This window comes from Desarmillaria tabescens (assembly GCF_030435595.1).
Source record: "Desarmillaria tabescens strain CCBAS 213 chromosome Unknown EV420scaffold_65, whole genome shotgun sequence".
Taxonomy (NCBI): Eukaryota; Fungi; Basidiomycota; class Agaricomycetes; order Agaricales; family Physalacriaceae; genus Desarmillaria; species Desarmillaria tabescens.
Genome location: NW_026848364.1, coordinates 28,620 through 43,899, shown reverse-complemented (window position 1 = coordinate 43,899; position 15,280 = coordinate 28,620). Strand labels below are relative to the sequence as shown.

The following is a 15,280-nucleotide window of genomic DNA, read 5'->3' as shown; positions in this document are numbered from 1 at the left end:
GAGGAGTTCCCCAGTCCATTACAGCGTAGAAACCATCATTGTCGAAATGGGTTTCCGGCAACCAGTCAAGGTACGCCCAGGAGACAGCTCAGAAATTGTGGGAGAAGGCGGCAGGCAGGTAAATTGAATGGTTACAGGGTTTCTTCAGAGCAGTAACTGGAGGCCTTGAGGTCGAAACTCAGACTCAAGGCTGAGCATCAGAAGTACAAACAGAGTAGTGAGAAGAACGACGCAATTACTGCGATACTGGAGAAGTGGTTTATTTACGCGTAACCTCGCCGTCGTGACCAGAATGAAGCAAGGCAAAACAGACGGGATTGTAATCACGCAGCTACATACCCGGTAAGTTCATTACTCGGCATAAAAGATCGGTTCATGTATTGGATTTCCGTCGGTGAAGAGGGTTGCGTTGAGGACTAGGTGTAAATGAACTTGGACCTTCGCGCCGATGAACCTTGTCCATATAAGAACCAGAATGCTCTCCGAGTCGATTCACATAAATTTCACCATGACATGATGTGGTTACACGAGACACTAGGTATACAGAGAGTAATGTGGACAAGTACTGTTAAAACAAACACGGTCAAACAGTGAGTATCTGCGACGGGTCGTTAAGACGTACCGATGGTCAAGGTAGATCCTTTGCCCAAGGTAGAAACCACAGTAGAAATGGGGAGAGGATCCCAAGCCAAAAGAACGTGGACGAGAGCAGATCTAAGATCAGCACGTCAGTCAGCCAAGTTCAACTAATGGTCGGCGAAGTCAGAGAGACACAGCAGGGAGCATAATCATTGATGACAGAGTAGTTGTTCTTCCAGAAGCAGATGATGGTACGCCTCTGAAATAAGATAAATATACTAGGCGTAGACAACGCATCCACGAAACGTACCAGAGTCTTCACCAAATGTTTTACGCATTCCTGGCTTGAGGTCCCCGAGTTTTGCCACCAGTTCGCGAAGAAGAAATTGCTTCTGTCGATAGTTTTTGGGCTGAGTTATTTCGTCTTAGGCGGATCGCATGATCTGGACAAGTTGATAGGACATAACGAGTTCTATTTCACGCTTGAGCATGAGGCGTTCGATTTCGTTGGCAACTTGGTCGTATTCTCTGCGTTGTGTGGGGTCCATTGTTTTGATGTGAGAATATATCGCCTCACTGGGGTATGGCATAGATTTGAGGTAGAAGAAATGAAAGGGCGTGATAAAGGCTGTGGTAAGTAAAGGTTGTGGTGGTAGAGGTTCAAACCGTATTTGAAACTCCGATGCTGCCGGCCGTCCTTTGCCGTCCTACCATTTGCTCCTTTGCTCGTCGCGTCTTCACTGCTCATTCAAGTTTTTCCCTCTCAGCTAACAAGGAAGCATCCATTGATTGGTGTTGAAAACCAAGTCTCGCAGCTGGTCTGAACGACAATGCACAGGCATGATCCTGATGGAATCCACGCACGGATAAATGCGACCCTCAATGTTGATACCTTCCAGCTTAATGATGATAAGGGCATTGGGGTGGATTGATAGGAACTTCAAACGACGACGAGCTTGAAGGTAAGTTATGATAGAATCAACACTTGGCTTACTCAACTCAGTGATTCTCAAGCGCTCTGTCGGCCGCATCTATGGCATCATCACTGTGAAAGGTCCTTTCTTCACACGACAAGCTGGACTACGGCCCGAACCTTGGACAGTTATGGGAGAAGATGGACGAGGACGGTCTTTTTGCAATGTCACATCAGCGATATACCACCAACACAGTTTTGCTGAATAAGACCAGAGGCGCAGCAACCACTATAACAAAAGGAACGGCACCGGACATGGCGGATCTCAGCATGGCTACAGTATTGTCGCTGTCAGGACGAGTAGCCCTCATCACAGGCGGGGGGACGGGAATGTACGTTTCCTGAGTTTCTCTCGTGACTCGCGGTTGACTCGTTTTCAGAGGATTGAGCATTGCTAAAACCTTTGCCGCAAATGGAGCCAAAGTATACATCGTTGGCCGAAGGTTGGACGTGCTGGAGAAAGTCGCTGCATCCGTTCCAGGTTCCATTATCCCGTTAGTGATTGTCCTCCCCTCCAGGATACTCATTGCTAACATATATATAGACTGCAGATGGATGTGACAGACGAAGAATCCGTCAAGGCTGGTGCAAAGCATATCGAAGGAATCGACGGCAAGCTCGATATCCTAGTTAACAAGTTCGTCTGCAATACCTTCAGTTCCTCTCCCCCACATACTAATCTCTCCGTAGCGCCGGGTTCTCCGCCTCTCTTCGCGACCCAGACTTCATCGCAAAACGGGACACTGCATTAGATCCCCTCGAACCCGAGACGGTACAGAACTGGGCCGACATCTTTGCGCTAAATACCATCGCCCCATTCTTCGTCGTCCGCGCTTTCCAATCCCTCCTCATCAAAGGAGCGCATTCTCGCCACCAAGGCACCTCAAGCATTATCAACATCAGCAGCATCTCAGCAAAAATCAACGCTCCGGGACCTGCAGCCTGTGTATGTGCCCCCACCATCCCTTTAAAGCCTGTCGCTGACTTGATCAGATAGCTTATGGTGTGACGAAAGCAGCTCTGGACAAGCTCACCCTCGTGCTTGGTACGAGTTTCGCTGGGAGGGGTATCCCGATCCGGGTGAATGGGCTGCAGCCTGGCGCGTTTGTGTCGCAGATACTGAGTGCTGAATTCTTGGAGAGTATCACGTCGAAGGTAATACCCGGTTTCGTGGCACCGATACCTGCCAGAAGGCATGGGACGTGAGTATGCTTAGTGTATGAATGAGACCGGTCATTGACTCGAGTGTTCTAGTGATGCAGAGATTGGAGCAACGGCGATCTACCTGGCAGTATCGGACTATACCAACGGGGCGATTTTGTGTATTGATGGAGGAACGTCGCTGGTAAATCCTTGAATGTGCGACTACCGAAATACATTACCCTTTCCCCCCCCTCCTCCTTGAAGGTAGTTAGTCAATTAGGCGATCCTTATGGGGACGTGCAACTCCACTGAAGACGAATTGGCGGCATTCAACTCACGGGGACAAACTATCATCAGTGTTTCTTTTGGTGGAGGATTTTGGCTTAGATGGATTGATAAGAAACGACTACATATTTAAAGGTGAGCTGTGAGAGAAACAACACTTTACCGGACTCAGCGAAATGGTTCTCAACTTCTATCTATTTCAAGGATTCCCCGATCCAGCTATGACCGCACTCTTTCCGCCATCTTGCAGACATGACGACTCTTTCTTCGCACAAGAAGCTTTCAGAGTACGACTTGCGGCCGGACCTCAGTCATAGTATCTGACTATCATGGGAAAAGATGGTCTTTTCGCAGTTTTGCTGAATAAGACCGCTAGAATAAAAAAGACCATACTCAGAGACTTGTCCAGCGATGGCAGATCTTAACGTGGCTACAGTGTTGTCCTTGTCCGGACGAGTAGCTTTTATTACAGGTGGAGGGACGGGGATGTACGTTTCCTGATTTTCATTTGTGACTCACAGTTGACCTCACCAACAGAGGGTTTAGTATTGCTAAGACATTTGCTGCAAACGGCGCAAAAGTATACATCGCTGGCCGAAGGATGGACGTACTGGAAAGGGCTGCGGCGTCAGTTACAGGCGTACCAGGGTCTATTATTCCGTCTGTCGTTATCCACCCCCCTGCATATTCATTGCTCACGCATATGTAGGCTCCAAATGGACGTGACCGACGAAGAAGCCGTCAAGGCCGGCGCCAACCACATTGAGAATATCGACGGCAAGCTCGACATTCTCGTTAATAAGTGCGTATGCCACGTCTTTGATCCCTGTTCTCGTATGTCGACCTCTTCACAGTGCAGGATTCGCCGGCTCCCGTCGTGACCCAGACTTCCTCGCGAAGAAACTCGCAGCGACGGATCCATTCGAGCCTGAGACCATCCAGAACTGGGCCGACATCTTTGCACTGAACACTATCGCCCCGTTCTTCATCATCCGCGCCTTCCAATCCCTCCTCGTCCAAGGAGCACATTCCCGCCCCCAAGGCACCTCAAGCATCATCAACATCAGCAGCGGCGCAGCAAAAGTCAACTTATCAGCGTCCGGAGTGTGTGTACGTGCCTTGTTGGGTGCATAAAACTTGAACTTTACCTGACTCTGACACTTTGATTAGCTAGGTTATAGTCTGACGAAAGCAGCGTTGGACAAACTCACGCTCGTTCTTGGGACGAGTTTTGCGCAGAGGGGTATCCCGATTCGGGTGAACTCGTTGCAGCCTGGTGCGTTTGCGTCGGAGATGACGAGTAGTGCATTTTTGGAGACTATCAAGACGAAGCCGGTGCCTGGAATGGTGGCACCGATACCAGCGGGGAGACATGGGACGTGAGTTCTGCTCATTCTTTGAATGAGATGAATCATTGATTTGAGGTTTGTAGTGATGCCGAGATGGGGATGACGGCGATCTACTTGGCAGTGTCAGATTATACGAACGGAGCGATTTTGAGTGTTGATGGCGGTGGATCGCTGGTAAATCCTTGAATATTGACTCAATGTGGAATTTCCAAGAAATTGACATGTTCTTTTCCCTCGACATCGCCGTCCCTTTGAGGTAGTTGCAAGACCGAACTTAGCTTTCTGGCTTCTATCTTCTAGGGTCTTTGCAACTTTGAAACCGGGTCTTTCTTCTCTAACAATCTGAATTATTAGAGAGACGCCGACTACAATAACAACGGAATCATCTGAAGTGACTACCGTCATTCACTAATGTAAAGCCCTCACCCTTAAAGGAAGCTGAGAGCCTAAATGTGCTTTCCCTTTCACAATAGGTACGACGGTCGGCGTGCCGGGAAACTGTAAGATCTCCTGACCACCTTCAGGCAAACTGAATTCAAAATTCAGAAGCAAGTTGGCGAGGATCGTTTGCGTTTCCATGATTCTGAATGCCATCAATCAGTTTAAATGAAGCGAGTCCAAGAAGAGGAGGCGCATACGCGAATCGCCACCTATGAGACAGGAGTAGGATCAGCAAGGAAATGATGTGAATCGCAGTGGTTCATTACCCGATGCATGAACGAGGGCCGGCACCTTAGGGCCACGTAAGTGGAAGAAGAATATAAGGTGATTCAGGACTCACTAAATGTCATCCTAGCATTCCCCAGATAAGCCTCAGAACACTCGCGGAATTCGCACTTTTACTCACAGATTAGCATATACACCCAGCGACACGGGCAGAGTCCTATCGAGAAATCGGACTGGGTTCCACTCTTCCGCATCATCTCCCCAGAGCACTGGGAGACTAAAAACGATCTACATTAGACTTACATTGAAGTGACATGCGAAGAGCACACCGGTTGTATAGGTAGGCAGAACAAACAAGTGTCTGTCCCTTGGGTATGGCAAGCGTCTTCCCCCCAGAGAGAGGTAGAACATCGTCGTGAGGAGCAGTGCGTATGAAGGAATGCGAATTTGGGTGTATACGGAGGGATTCCTGTCACCGGGGATGAGTATGCGCATCTGACGTAGTGTCTACCTGTGCTCACTTTAATCGCAGCGTTCAAAAACGACATCGAGTCGTAGTCGTTCGATTGTTTGAGCTCTGCACGGATTATAGATTGATGCTCAGGATGCGCGGCCAGTTCATATAACAACCAGGATAGACTGAGGCTTGTCGTCTCGTGGCCGGCAACAACAAAGGTCCTGGAATGAGAGTAAAAGTTATAAGCCGACAAAGAGAATAAGGGAACAACAAACATAAATTGCGCTTCGATTTCATCATCATGCATTTTACCTGCTAAGCGTGCTCTCGCTAGAGATGCAGTTGTGTTAAAATGTACGTGTCAACCAAACCAGTGAACTGACCTAGGATATCAACAATATCTCCATCGCCTTCTGACGTCTGCACCTCGTCATGGCTAGCCATGATTTCTCGAGCTGTTTTCTTTGCTACATTCCCTACACTGGCGAGTTGTCGAATTTCTCTAGTCGAGATTAGCTTTAGAAACCCTAGCACTGAATCTGGGACCATTCGTATCAGGGATACGAGAATAAGCTCTAGTGCTGTTGGGTTGGATTGCGAAGCCGTGCTGAATTCGGATGTTAGATATGATGGCTATTGAAATGAAGGAAGGATTTATTTTACAAAGTATGTCTCATCGCTTGCCCTAGTTCGGTGTTTCGACCGTCGAGAGAACCAAAAGCGTACCGAAAGGATGCTATTGAACGTCAGGCCAACAACCAAGAGACAGTCTATGCATGCTACTTGCCTAGTCCGATTATATCTAAGGCAGCCTTGCTTGTCCAATCAAGGACATTGACGGTGTCATCCGTGCCAATCAGAGATCCTTGAATACTGTTCACGAGCTATATTTGCAAAAAGCTTCCGAATATTGTGGCACTTGTTGATGGAACTTACCTTGTCGCTGCACTGCTGAAAGATGGTCTGCGCCTTCTGAAGCTGTGTGGAAGAGAATGCCGGATTCATGATCTTGCGTTGACGGTGGTGGATCTCATCTGAAAGCATTGGCTGAGGCTTTACGCAAAGGTTTGACCGAGAAGAGGACTCGCCATTAACACTAACAAGTCCCCTGCCGATGACGAGATCAAGAATGAACACGTTGTCTTGCGATTTGGGGTAAGGACATGAAGGGTGGAAAATATGTTCGAGGGCCTTGGGATCGCATACAACCAGAATGTCTTGCTGTGAATATTTGATTTAATCGTGACCAGAACAGAGGCATAGAGCTTGCGTACACCCAAACAGCCTCCGATACGATAAAGAGTACCATACTCCCTGAGCCATTTCGTTTCGAGATCGCCTGCATTATCTTGATCGCGAAGGATACGTTCGTGACCTGGTGGGATGAGGTGTAAGCCTCCACTTGAATGCCCAAAGATGGCTTACCTAGCCAGAAGGAGGGCGACGGTGGTCCCTTGACGTGCTTGACCGACGGTCGCTTGAACCACCGAAGAAGTAGAGAGACTAGGAGGAGCGTTGCGATTACAATGAACGCAGCCATGCGAAGAAAGATCTACGGCCGCTCTCAGAGTCAACGGGGCTTTAAAGGTGGCCCCAGAATCTGGCGAATGAATAAAGGTCCGATACTAGGCAGGAGACCTCTTTGAGTTGAGCCGGGTACATAATTGATCATAATAACGTTCCGTAAGACGAACTGAATAGAGACTGTCCTTTCAAGACTACGACCTTGTGAGCATAGCCATGCCAAGACGAGATAGGACATCGACGGCTTCATGGCAAGAGAATTGTATTGAGCATGTCGTCATTAACATTGCTTGGCGGCATCCAAATAGTGAACGCCGGTCCCAGACGTCTAGGGATCCGCACCGTAACCGTATACGGATACGACCGTCAAATGTACGGGCTGACCCGTACCGTCACCGTATGGGCTGAAACCGTCGACGGTACGGGTCGTAACCGTACCCGTCAACCGTATTTTTGGCGATGCCGCATGGCCCCAAGTTTTTTTCGGTCCAAAATCGTGCTAGATAGATAAATAAGATTAGTATCTGTCGTTTCATAACAAATTTCACGCAGAAATACCTTTATTTAGCGAACCCGTACTGTACCCGTATTTTTTCCCAGATCGAGAATCCCTATACGGTACGGTTACGGTACCCGTATAAACCGTCCCGTAATTCCGTAAATACGGGTACGGTGCGGATCTCTACAGACGTCACGTATAGAACAAGAGAAATGAGCAAGCACTGAAGATGGAATGATTACTCTACCTATCAAAACGCCCATCTTTTGTTCCTGCGGAGGTGCAGCGTCCTTGCAGCATTGCGAAGTGTCACTCCTTGTTCCTGTGTACAATATATTTCAGATGATTTTGACACATCCGTGAGTTATTCGGGTGGACCTTGCTCGTGGAAACCCATACGAGGAATCGAGAATGCTCCCGAGAAACCTCTCCTACTCATACAGGCTTTTCGACATGATAACAAGCACACAACATCAGCAAATGCCGTCTGCATTCCTCCGAGGTCCGCGGGAGGCGTTATGAAGAGCGAATGACCATCTTCATGGGCAAGAGATTTTACGTGCATATCTCGGCGAACAGATGAACACCGAAATCATTAGGCAAAGACACGGGTGCTTTTCACCTTCTCTTGGCTTCATTTCTGTCCAGTTTTCGGCTCTCACCTTCGGGATACTTTTGGTGAAGGGACGAATGCCGGAGCTGGCACTTGATGTATTGAAGAGAATGTGGACACGGTGGACGCGTCGCCTCAGTCACGGTGGTAAGATTTTGTTGATGCCCCGGGCCGCCCAACTGCAAGTTGATCGAGTCGGAGCACCACCGGGCCGGAGCACCTCTGCCATCACCATCATCCCGTCGACAAATCAAATGCCATTCGCATTGTTATCCGTGACCAAGATAGAAAATTCTCTGAAGCGATGAACGCAAGCAACTCTTTGTGGAAGAAAGAAATGTCATAAAAGTACAGGAATATTATGGATATCATTACCTTGCTTTAACTAATCAAATGGTATGCCTATCGATTCCGGCGCAGTAGACGATGAAGACGACGACGACGACGACGACGACAAGATAACATAACTTCGGGTATGCACGCAATAGGTCGAGACTTGATATCGTGCGGTGGATCGCCTTCCTTGGCCTAGCTCGGCACCAATAATGCCTCGTTCTCTCGCATTCGACGCGATCACTCTACCCTTTCAGTCTTCCGTAAAAGCCACTCTGTCGGGTTTGAAAGGGCCTGCATCTATTCTGTTGCATTGGGATAAAGCACTGAAATATGAACACGAGGTACATGACACGCATATAATAAGTTAGACTTCCCCTCGTCACTTGAATTTCTAGCTTCAGTGACATCCTGCTCGCCCTGCCTTGTTTTCATGTTGCCGGGCATTTTTATCTCCGTTCGGTGAGAGATAAGCGGCATGGCTTTATTTTTGTCTTGTCTAATTTTAGGTCAAAGAGAGCGTGCTAAATGATGACTGAAAATTATTTCCTTCGCACGACGAGCTTCCAAGCATGTGAACTTATGTCATGGCCCTGGGTATAACGGCCGGCTTTTATGATATCGTAGTCGCACTCTACGGCCATCGCTGGAGTACACTCTGAACCACTGCTATAGAAACAGGGACCGCGTCTGAAGTTATTCAACAATCTGCCAGCATGACAGATCTCAATATGGCTGCAGTGATGTCGCTCTCTGGACGAGTAGGCCTTGTTACAGGTGGAGGAACAGGGATGTAAGCGTTAGAACTCTCGTTTATGACCCATGGCTAACCTTTCAGCAGAGGATTTACTATTGCCAAAGCCTTTGCTGCAAATGGAGCAAAGGTATACATCACTGGGCGACGGCTGAACGTGTTGAAGGAAGCCGCTGCGTCTGTTACAGGTGTTCCGGGATCTCTTGTCCCGTAAGTAGCATCTTCCGTATCGTGATATCTCTCCATGACATGCCTACAGACTCCGGATGGACGTGACAGATGAGGAAAGTGTCAAGGCTGGCGCAAAACATATCGAAGGAATCGACGGCAAGCTCGATGTCCTCGTCAACAAGTTCGTCTATAATTGCCGAGGCCCTTTCCTCCACACCTTAATCTTTTCCTAGTGCAGGATTTGCTGCCTCCTTTAGCGATCCCGACTTTGTTGCAAAGGCATCCATCGCAACAGATCCCCTTGAACTCGAGACGGTACAGAACTGGATGGATATTTTTGCACTCAACACTATTGGGCCGTTCTTTGTTGTGCGCGCTTTCCAATCTCTCCTCGTCAAAGGAGCACACTCCCGTCCCCAAGGCATGTCAAGTGTCATCAATATTAGTAGCGCGACCGCAAAGATAAACATGACTGCGTACATAGGTTGTGTATGTATCTTATTTTTCTGCTCCAGTTAAACTCGGAGCTAATTTGTTTATGTAGATGGCGTATGGTGCGACGAAAGTAGCCTTGGAGAAGCTTACCCTCGTGCTTGCGACGAGCTTTTCCCAGAGGGATATCCCGATCCGAGTGAATGTGCTGCAGCCTGGTGCGTTTGCGTCGCAGCTGGCAAATCCTGATTTTGTTGAGACGATCAAGACGAAGCCACCGCCTGGGCTTGTTGCGCCAGTGCCTGCGAGAAGGCATGGAAAGTGAGCACGCTCAGTGTTTGGATGGCATTGATTGACTCTAATTGGTAGTGATGCCGAGATGGGAATGACAGCGATTTATTTAGCAGTCTCGGACTACACGAATGGAGCGATCTTGACCGTTGATGGTGGAGTATCGCTGGTAAATCCATGAATGCTTGATAGAATTTCTATGCATTTAACCTTTCTTTCCCCTAATGTTTTCGGAAGCGTGCGTATCAGAGTACACCCACAAGAGACAAGGCAATGCAGATTCAAACATCAACAGACACACCAAAACGTGCCAAAGGTATGAATTGACTCGGCGCAGAAAACAGATCAAGCGAGACTCGAAGAAGCCAAAAACTTGCTGAAGACATCGCCGTTTCGCTCCATACTGACGGAGAGGAGTGATTTCGGACGGACTTCTTCGCCATGTCCATTTATTCCGATTCTTGAAGGCCTTCCCCCACTGTCGAGGGTTTCGGTTAAAATATTCAATCTAATAAATCAATATGCTGAATATTTAAGTGTCTGTGGTCTCGACCACGGGTACACTCGAGCGGGCACTTGAGTGGCTTGACTTGAGTCAGTAAGAAATTGTGACGCTTGAGTCGGCACTCGAACGTCCAACAACTGAGGTAATTACACTCAAGTGCGACATTCAAGCGACCACTCTCAAGCCACAATTAAGTGCGTCAACTCAACTCACCAGTTTCCACACCCTCACTTAAATGCTCTCTGCTTGAGTCGTCGAAACACTCATTAACTCCCCCGTACAATCTTCAAGTTGTGTACGCCATGTACGATCCGGACCGACCACGCTCCTCGCCGTCCTTCCGATACAGTAAAAATTGTACAGGACACTGTTAGGTGATCGCAGGAGCATTTTCAGTGGCAATGGTGGAGAACAGCAGTGCGCTAGTATAGTCAATCGTCTTTGAAGAGCAAAATCCGAGCGAGGCATAATGGTTAGCATAACATCCAGTTCCAGAATTGCAAGGAGAGGGCATCACGTTTTCGGTGGACATGGTGGGAGAACAAGTCAGGAAGGTGTTCGTTGCAGGTTTTAGTTCCAAGTGGCGGTGGACCTGAAGAACAAAAGGCGCGAGGAACAAACAATAGGGGATGAACAATAGTGTATGCTTTGACCGTAATATAATTGTAATTTGGATTTTGCATGGTCTTTTGTCATTACTCAATGACAAGTGGTACTGGCTAGTTAAATAGACTGGTCGCATGGTGGCAATACCTTTTCCTCCATCCTCCCTCCTCCCGACACATGTACCTGCAGCCTGTTCGAGCTTGGTTCGAGCAGGGGTTCTGTACTGTGATCATCATACGTCTCACATAGAAAACGATGCCTGACGGTCTTTAATTTGCACGTGTAAGTACTATGGCTTCCCTCGGAGTCAGTGAATGGAGTAGCAGTGGAAGGTTTGGGAATGTCAGAGCCACTTGAGTCTTGCGCTCAAATGACCCATATGATGCTGAAACAAATCAGCGCTTAAGTGATATTAGGCATCTAAGCGAGATGCACTTGAGCAGGGGTTATGTACTTGGGTGTAACGTAGCATGGTAGCTTGAGTGTATATAGAGCAGATCGCTCAAGCGGGCACACTCAAGTGCCCACTTGAGGGCGCCCCTGGTCGCGACCATGGATACTCAAGTAAAGTTCATATATTTATTGCAATCTATCCGATCTCTGTTTGTTTTCTAGCTCAAAAAAGTACTGCGACCACTGGGAGATACGGTGCTGCAAGCGGTTTCAAGTAGGTAGTGCTGGATGTCTATAGTCGAAAAAATGCGGGTTGAATTGGTAGGAAGAGGATATGATGGACGTCATCTCGGACGCGAGTACTCAGAAATGATGGATGTCGTTTGGAAATTTCTGACTTTATGATAGGTTCACAACAGATAGTCTAACAATCAAGGATTCACCAGTGATAATCCGCCGTCAACCGTCGAAATCGCTCCGTTGGTATAGTCCGACACTGCCAGATAGACCGCCGACGTCCCCATTTCCTCACTAGAATCTGCAATCAACAATCAAATTTCACACAAACAATAAACATACTCACGTTCCCGGCCTCTTCGCAGGTGCCGGCGCAATCAGCCCAGGCAGTAGCTCAGTCTTGATCGCTTCCAAGACTTCGGGAGTCATCAACTGCGATGCAAACACGCCAGGAGCCAGCGCGTTCACCCGAATCAGAATGTCTCTCCGAGCAAAGTCTGTTCCTAGAACAAGCGTGAGTTTGTCCAAAGCAGCTTTCGTTACGCCATAAGCGATCTAAATCAAGGTTAGCATAGAGAACGGAAGGAGATGGCAGGCAGGGCACATACAGATGCCATGGGCCCCGTTCCGTTAAACTTGGCTGCAATACTACTGGTGTTGATGACACTGGACCTGCCTTGGGGGCGGGACTGGCCTCCTCTGATAATAAGGGTTTGGAAAGCGCGCACGACGAAGAATGGGGCGATTGTGTTAAGCGCGAAGATATCAGCCCAATTTTGTACCGTTTCAGGTTCAAATGGATCATCTGCAGCGTATTTCTTCGCGATGAAGTCTGGGTCACGGAGGGAAGCTGCAAACCCAGCACTATGAAGATATTAGCGTATAGACGAGAATAATAGAGGGCACTGTGGACAAACTTGTTGACTAGGATATCGAGCTTTCCATCGATTTCTTCAATGTGCCTGGCACCCGCTTTGATGCTCTCTTCATCAGTAACATCCATCTGAAACCTGGAGGCACTTCAGAAGCGAACACGATGGGGAGAGATTCAGAACGGCTGCTTACGGGACGATGGATCCTGGAACACCTGTGACTGACGACGCCGCTTGCTGTAGCACATTCAGCCTTCGGCCAGTGATGTATACCTTGGCATCATTTGCAGCGAAGGCTTTCGCAATGATAAGTCCTCTATCAGAGAATCAACCATGAGCCATGATCGTGAAACTGAGGGCATACATTCCCGTCCCTCCGCCTGTAACAAGGCCTACTCGTCCAGAAAGCGACGTCACTGTAGCCATGTTAAGATTAGCCATATTCGGGGAATACTGAATACCCTCTGAGATCAGTCGCTTTTATCCCAAGCGGTTACACACTGGATGACATAAATTATGATCTTATTCAGCGAGAGTGTGTCCTGGTGTCTTCGTTAAATGGTGGGTTTACGCTGCAAGACCGCCTTCCCTGATGGATGTCAGCATGGTAGCGAAAGCTGTTGTTCCTGGGGTCCCTGACATTATCCATCAGCTCCAGGACGCGTGTTGCGTCGAGAAAAAGGATCCTTGTGGTGCTTATTCACACTACTCCTCCTATACCATAGGAAGATCTTCATAAGAACTCTGGTGCGTGAACAATACGGCGAGAGAGTGCAGACTCAGACACAGGCACCATAAAGGCCAAGAGACTTTGAAACAGGAGTCGACTGCTAGCGAAACCCACTTAGTTTAGATAAGCAGCACTGATTCCATCGCAGCTCACCGCCATCGCCGTTTCCCACCGATCTGCGTAAGAAACCTCATGTTGCAGGCCACGCTTCTTGATGATCTGCACACGTTAGTATGAGGACGTCCCTTTGGGTTTGGAATCTCTAGATTGCCGAGGAAACGTATTACGCGAAAATATACTCTCGGACCAGGCATCATCCAAATCCACCATCATTCATCACGTTAAAGCTCTCACCCTTAAGGGTAGCTGAGATCCTAGATGTGCTTTCCCCTTCACAATAGGTACAACAGCCGGCGACCCAGGGAACTGCAGTATCTTAACACCTCCCTCGGGTAAACTGAACTCGAAGTGTAGAATTAGATTGGATAGGATTGTTTGCGTTTCCATGATCCTGCAACCAGTTTGAATAAAGTGAGGTTCAGAAGTGGAGGGAGGTACGTACGCAAATCGCCACCTACAAGACAGAATAGAGATCAGCAAGGGACTGAAGGAATCGCTGCAGTTAGTCACCCGATGCATGAACGAGGTCCGGCACCTGAGGACCATGTAAGTGGAAAAGAAACTGCGCCTTGATGTAGCTCACCAAATGCCATCCTAGCACCCCGTCAAATAAATCTCGAAAGTATGCACGAAGACCAAGATCCCACTCACAAATTAGCATACACTCCCAGAGATACAGACAGAGTCGTGTTAAAAAATCGAGCCGGGTTCCACCCTTCCGCGTCGTCTCCCCAGAGAGATGGAAGACTAGAAAAGGTTGGCACCAGACATGCATTAAAGCGACATGTGAACAGCATACCAGTTGTACAGGTAAACAGAACAAGTAAATGTTTGCCCCTTAGGTACCACGAGTGTCTTCCCTTCGGAGAGAGGCAGAATGTCATCATGAGGAGCGGTACGCATTAAGGAATGCACATTTGGGTGTAGACGAAGAGACTCCTGTCACTAGAGGTGAGCATGGACATCCGATACAGCTAACCGTGCTCACTTTGATAGCTGCGTCCAAAAACGGCATCGAGTTGTAGTCGTTTGATTGTTTGAGCTCTGCACGAATTCTGGACTGATACTCAGGATGCACAGCGAGTTCGTAAAGTAACCATGATATACTAGTGCTCGATGTCTCGTGCTCAGCAGTGACGAAAGTCTTGGAATGAGGGGAAATTACATCATGAAGGACAAGTAAAGAGATCTCACGAACATTAGCTGTGCTTCAATTTCATCATCCTGCATTTTACCTGCTAAGCACGCTCCCGCTGAAGATGAAATCATGTTAATAGGTGTATTGAATGAAAAGAATGAACTCACCAAGGATATTGACTGTATCTCCATCACCTTCTGGCGTCTGCACGTCTAGCCATGATTTCTCGAGCTATTTTCTTAGCCACCTTTTCTACGCTGAGGAGCTGACGTATTTCTCGGATCGGAGCCAATCGTAGAAGTCCTAGTACTGAATATGGAAGCATTCGCATCAAGGTTACGAGGATAAGCTCCGGTTGCCTAGTAGGCGACGGTGCAGGCATTGACGGGCACGGCAATAATTCTAGCTTGATCAGCCGTAAGGAAAGAAGCCGGAGCTAGAAAGAGAAGTACTCAATGTCATCGTCATGGGTTTAAAAGTAGGGAGGTTTGCGAAGGGGCAAAGTCTCTTATACAAGGGCAGATGGTAATGAGGCGGATGTAACCTTCATATAAATTAGTTATGATGTTAAGGTGCAAAGGGAAAAACTACAAGAAAAACTCACGTTTTC

At 48.1% G+C, this 15,280-nt stretch overlaps 7 protein-coding genes across 7 annotated transcripts; 4 read left to right on the top strand and 3 right to left on the bottom strand.

Moving 5' to 3' along the window:
- Positions 1-520: 520 nt before the first annotated feature.
- Positions 521-1,267, top strand: EV420DRAFT_1578636 (uncharacterized protein; the record flags this gene model as incomplete). The annotated part of the gene is made up of 3 exons (XM_060474571.1): positions 521-565; positions 623-838; positions 890-1,267. Coding segments are annotated over exons 2-3 (341 nt in total), but the record flags the coding sequence as incomplete, so codon positions are not given.
- A 255-nt stretch (positions 1,268-1,522) lies between these two features.
- EV420DRAFT_1078977 (uncharacterized protein) lies at positions 1,523-3,185 on the top strand. Its single transcript, XM_060465700.1, has 8 exons — positions 1,523-1,541; positions 1,594-1,884; positions 1,933-2,046; positions 2,097-2,189; positions 2,243-2,498; positions 2,546-2,754; positions 2,807-3,115; position 3,185. The coding sequence occupies exons 2-7, from the start codon at positions 1,694-1,696 to the stop codon at positions 2,907-2,909; spliced, it is 966 nt and encodes a 321-aa protein (XP_060324224.1). The 5' UTR covers positions 1,523-1,541; positions 1,594-1,693; the 3' UTR covers positions 2,910-3,115; position 3,185.
- On the top strand, positions 3,097-4,662 carry EV420DRAFT_1079056 (short-chain dehydrogenase). The gene is made up of 6 exons (XM_060465701.1): positions 3,097-3,468; positions 3,518-3,640; positions 3,690-3,782; positions 3,835-4,090; positions 4,151-4,359; positions 4,413-4,662. Exons 1-6 carry the CDS (start codon positions 3,392-3,394, stop codon positions 4,513-4,515), a joined length of 861 nt encoding a protein of 286 aa, XP_060324223.1. The 5' UTR covers positions 3,097-3,391; the 3' UTR covers positions 4,516-4,662.
- Positions 4,663-4,715: 53 nt separating this feature from the next.
- Positions 4,716-7,083, bottom strand: EV420DRAFT_1341061 (cytochrome P450). The gene is made up of 14 exons (XM_060468932.1): positions 6,878-7,083; positions 6,727-6,827; positions 6,389-6,673; positions 6,240-6,336; positions 6,116-6,188; positions 5,836-6,059; positions 5,728-5,782; positions 5,517-5,673; positions 5,325-5,464; positions 5,177-5,272; positions 5,111-5,121; positions 5,037-5,061; positions 4,968-4,979; positions 4,716-4,912 (listed from the first exon to the last, which is right to left on the bottom strand). The coding sequence occupies exons 1-14, from the start codon at positions 6,990-6,992 to the stop codon at positions 4,738-4,740; spliced, it is 1,566 nt and encodes a 521-aa protein (XP_060324222.1). The 5' UTR covers positions 6,993-7,083; the 3' UTR covers positions 4,716-4,737.
- A 2,054-nt stretch (positions 7,084-9,137) lies between these two features.
- EV420DRAFT_1649717 (short-chain dehydrogenase) lies at positions 9,138-10,250 on the top strand (the record flags this gene model as incomplete). Its single annotated transcript, XM_060478351.1, has 6 exons — positions 9,138-9,214; positions 9,263-9,385; positions 9,435-9,527; positions 9,580-9,835; positions 9,891-10,099; positions 10,148-10,250. 6 exons carry the CDS (start codon positions 9,138-9,140, stop codon positions 10,248-10,250), a joined length of 861 nt encoding a protein of 286 aa, XP_060324221.1.
- A 1,619-nt stretch (positions 10,251-11,869) lies between these two features.
- EV420DRAFT_1078756 (uncharacterized protein) lies at positions 11,870-13,459 on the bottom strand. The gene is made up of 6 exons (XM_060465699.1): positions 13,047-13,459; positions 12,876-12,998; positions 12,728-12,820; positions 12,419-12,674; positions 12,157-12,365; positions 11,870-12,104 (listed from the first exon to the last, which is right to left on the bottom strand). Exons 1-6 carry the CDS (start codon positions 13,121-13,123, stop codon positions 12,005-12,007), a joined length of 858 nt encoding a protein of 285 aa, XP_060324220.1. The 5' UTR covers positions 13,124-13,459; the 3' UTR covers positions 11,870-12,004.
- A 289-nt stretch (positions 13,460-13,748) lies between these two features.
- EV420DRAFT_1649715 (cytochrome P450) lies at positions 13,749-15,052 on the bottom strand (the record flags this gene model as incomplete). The annotated part of the gene is made up of 10 exons (XM_060478350.1): positions 13,749-13,923; positions 13,975-13,986; positions 14,043-14,067; positions 14,116-14,126; positions 14,184-14,279; positions 14,332-14,471; positions 14,521-14,676; positions 14,727-14,785; positions 14,838-14,882; positions 14,941-15,052. 10 exons carry the CDS (start codon positions 15,050-15,052, stop codon positions 13,749-13,751), a joined length of 831 nt encoding a protein of 276 aa, XP_060324219.1.
- Positions 15,053-15,280: the final 228 nt, after the last annotated feature.